Source organism: Tupaia chinensis, unplaced genomic scaffold (genome assembly GCF_000334495.1).
Source record: "Tupaia chinensis unplaced genomic scaffold, TupChi_1.0 Scaffold143986_1, whole genome shotgun sequence".
Classification (NCBI taxonomy): domain Eukaryota; kingdom Metazoa; phylum Chordata; class Mammalia; order Scandentia; family Tupaiidae; genus Tupaia; species Tupaia belangeri.
In genome coordinates, this window is record NW_006203837.1 from 180,432 (window position 1) to 184,388 (window position 3,957).

The 3,957-nt window shown below is 38.3% G+C and overlaps 1 protein-coding gene across 1 annotated transcript; it reads right to left on the bottom strand.

The window, feature by feature from the left end:
• Positions 1–1,070: 1,070 nt before the first annotated feature.
• LOC102480396 (olfactory receptor 4K17) lies at positions 1,071–2,018 on the bottom strand. Its single transcript, XM_006165666.2, has one exon. It carries the CDS (start codon positions 2,016–2,018, stop codon positions 1,071–1,073), a length of 948 nt encoding a protein of 315 aa, XP_006165728.2.
• Positions 2,019–3,957: the final 1,939 nt, after the last annotated feature.

Consider the following 3,957-nt stretch of genomic DNA (forward strand, 5'->3'; position numbering starts at 1 on the left):
GAAGATTGTTGGGATCTTTCATGGTGGTGGTTTCTATAATCCTCTCAATAAATTTCTCCCAACTCAGATGTAGGGGTTGAGGGAATCCCTCATGGTAGTGGGTTTGACTTGAGGGACTGTTAATGGTAGTGTAGTGATGATCTGAGTGCCTGATGAGTCATGTCCTTGGGGAAACTATAGAGTGATGCCAGAAATTTGGTCATGTGTGGAGATCCTACAGATCTGTGGTCTAGGGAAGTAATAGCAATGGTGACAAAAGAACAGATGTTCTTGCAGCCCAATTGGTAATGGTATGCAAGGTATAGGTGCTTTTGATCTAGCCAGGGAGACAGGAACAGGAAAATGGGTATGTAAGGAGACACAGTAGCTCTGGGAGAGAGGAAGGGACTAGCTCTCTATGCTATCTGAGCTTATGGACACACAGAGAGATCTTGAATCCAGGATCCAGAGTTGGTCTTTGTGGAATGTGTAGCCTTATTTTTGAAGTCAGCTGCAAATTCTCTGAACTTGAAATATGTGGGGGAAGCAAGATGGAAGTAAGTTTTCATACTATGAACAACCTTAAAAATATCTACATATGCTCTCATTTTTGAGACAAGAAAAATCAGTGTACTTTGATAGTACCGGTAGTTACGGTATTCAGAGCTGCCACATGTGAGTACTGAATCAGACATTAATATTGTTGAGAAGATAAAGAATCAGTTTTGGGCTCATAGAAAGTGCCAAAATTTCCATTTTTTACATTAAAATATCATAGAAATTCTGAGGAATTACTCTATTTCCCCTTTGTCCAATACCATTTTAATATCCTGTTAAAAAATGTATTTACCAAACTTCTCTGGAGGACAAGCAAGTTTTTGAAGTTTTTATAACTTAGTTGACATTATTTTCAAAATCAATATAATTTATCTTAATTTATTTAAAAATTTTATTTTATTATTATTTATCTTTTTTATTGTTAATGCACTGAAAATACTCTTGTATATCCCATTTCTGTATTCCTGTTGTGTTTAACTTGCATTCCTCTATGTGGATCCTATTAATCTATTTTTAAAAGAATCCTCAACAACCTAAGTATCCACTCTAGAATTTACAAAAACTCTCCATAGCTTCCTCATAGCCGTCTTCATTTCTTTGTTTCTCAGAGTGTAGATAATTGGATTCAAGATAGGGGTGATGATGGTGTAAAATACAGCAAGGAACTTATCCACAGAGTGGTTACTAAAGGGCCATATATAGATGAAGATGCAGGGCCCAAAAAAGAGAATAACCACTGTAATGTGAGCCGTCAAAGTGGATCGGGCTTTAGACTGCCCAGTAGAAGAGTGTTTCTTAACTGTAATAAAGATCAGACTATAAGAGATAAGCAAAATTGTGAAGCAGCTCAGGGATATCATGCCACTGTTGGCAACAATGACTATCTGTACAATATATGTATCTATGCAGGCAAGCTTAGTGACCAGAGGAAGGTCACAAAAAATGCTGTCTACCACATTAGGACCACAAAAAGGTAAGTTTACAACAAAGGGTATCTGAAGGCCTGAGTGAAGGAGACCTAAGAACCACGAGATCATTACGAGGAAAACACACACCTTCTTGTTCATGATAGTCATGTAGTGTAAGGGCTTACAAATGGCCACATATCTGTCATAGGCCATGGAGACCAATAGTACCATCTCTACCCCACCAAGTAAGTGAAGAAGAAAGATCTGAGTGAAGCACCCAGGAAACGAAATGGTCTTATGCTTCTGTACCAAGTTCACAATCATTTTAGGGGTGGCAAAGGAAGCAAGGGTCATATCCACAAAAGAGAGATTCCCAAGGAGAAAATACATGGGGGTGTTCAGGCTTGGGGTATTAAATACTGTGACAACAATGAGAAGGTTACCCAAAACTGTGACCACATAGATAGTTGAGAAGAGTGCAAAGAGGAGAAACTCTATATTCTTGGAGTTGGTAAGTCCCAGCAGAATAAATTCTGACACATGAGTTTGATTTAATGGTTCCATGGACTCCATCATATGGCTTTCTCTGGGATGACCTATAAAGAGAAAGAACAGATCACCCATAACATGGAGATTGCCATGCTTTCTCATTCTTTGGGGCTTTTTAAAACCTTTTTTCTTTTTAATAATTCTTTATTAATTTAATTTTATTTGTTATTATTATTTATTTTTTAATTTGACCAGATAAAGACTGAGAGAGAGAGAAAGGGAGAGTGAGAAAGCAAAGCGTGGATTCAGGACTTGAACCACAGTGTGCCGTGTGTGAGTCCAGTAACTTAACCACCATGACACCTGCAAGCCCCTCAAAATGTTCTTTGATTCTAAAATTTATTGTCATTCTTTTTTTTTTTTTTAACCTCCAAGAAGGAAGACATGTAGTCTAAACTGTGCATCTCTAAGCTTAGTGTATTAAGAGATAACCTACTCATGTCACCAGTTTTCCCTAGACAAACTTTAAGTTCTGTAGTTTATGGGTTCATCTTCATAGATGTCTTAGTCCTTTTTATATTGCTATAAAAGAAGACCACAGAGGGAGTACCTTATGAATTAAAGAAGTTTATTTGGGTTCATGGGTCAGGAAGCAATGAAGTCTAACAGCATGGCAGCAGCATCTGGCAAGGGCCCCTGGCGAAGGCGTCACATGGTGAGTACATGGGAGCAAAATTGGTGGAGAGAGCGCCTTTATGCCAAAGCCACTCCCTCGGTAACAAACTTCCATGATAGTGACATTAATACATTCATGAAGGCAGAAAGCAAAGTTTTCTGCCAAGAGCTTTGGGGGTCACATTTAAACCATAGCCATGAGTGAAGGGAGATACTACCACATTCAGGAAGTGTGGGCGTTGTGATATAGCTTAATCTGAATTACTTGGATGACAAAGAGAGTTAGAACAAATTTTTTCAAGTTCAAATTTTAGTGCACCTAGGAGTTAGTGTCTTCCCTTTACTACGAAGGGAAGTAAGAAATCTGTTTAGTTCTAAATTAACCCTAGAGCTATGAAGGGGCTGGGATCTAGCAGATGTAAAGTTGCTCTGGATAAGAGAGTAGATGAGGTTTGGAATAAAACCAATGGCTTTTCCTTCCTGACCTTCCACAAATAATCTCTTCTTTAAAGAGATTATTTTTCCTAATGTGACTATTCCTACCCATTGCTTTCTGTGGTTGAAACCCACACTCCCACAGAAGTCTTAAAAGGCCCTTAATTGCAAAGGCAGTGGAGGATAAGCATATTCAGGTCTTAGAGGGAGAAAAACAGATTCTGAGAGCATAATAACATTACTTGTGATGTTTCAACATTTTGATCACTGATCACAGGCCACATATCAGTTTTATTTACAAACTGTATACTTTACCAAATCAGATTTCATAATTCATCCATTATTTGATTTGTATTTGTGCAAAACAACACTAATCTTGTGATGGATGGGGCACAATGCCTGTACTAGAGTCATCTGGCTATGAATGGCCTAGTAATTTGTACACACAAAATAGGTAGACCAATATGAATGATGCAGCATGTGTGTGTTTCGGTATGTGTGTGTGTGTGTGTGTGTGTGTGTGTGTGTGAGAGAGAGAGAGAGAGAGAGAGAGAAGATACAAAAATCTGAGTAAGAAGTAGTATAGTTAATCATACAGGAAAGAGGGCTCAGATTGAAAGCTATGATTTCTATCCTTTCATGAATTCAGATGTGAGCTAATCTTGTGATGGATGGGGCACAATGCCTGTACTAGAGTCATCTGGCTATGAATGGCCTAGTAATTTGTACACACAAAATAGGTAGACCAATATGAATGATGCAGCATGTGTGTGTTTCGGTATGTGTGTGTGTGTGTGTGTGTGTGTGTGTGTGTGAGAGAGAGAGAGAGAGAGAGAGAAGATACAAAAATCTGAGTAAGAAGTAGTATAGTTAATCATACAGGAAAGAGGGCTCAGATTGAAAGCTATGATTT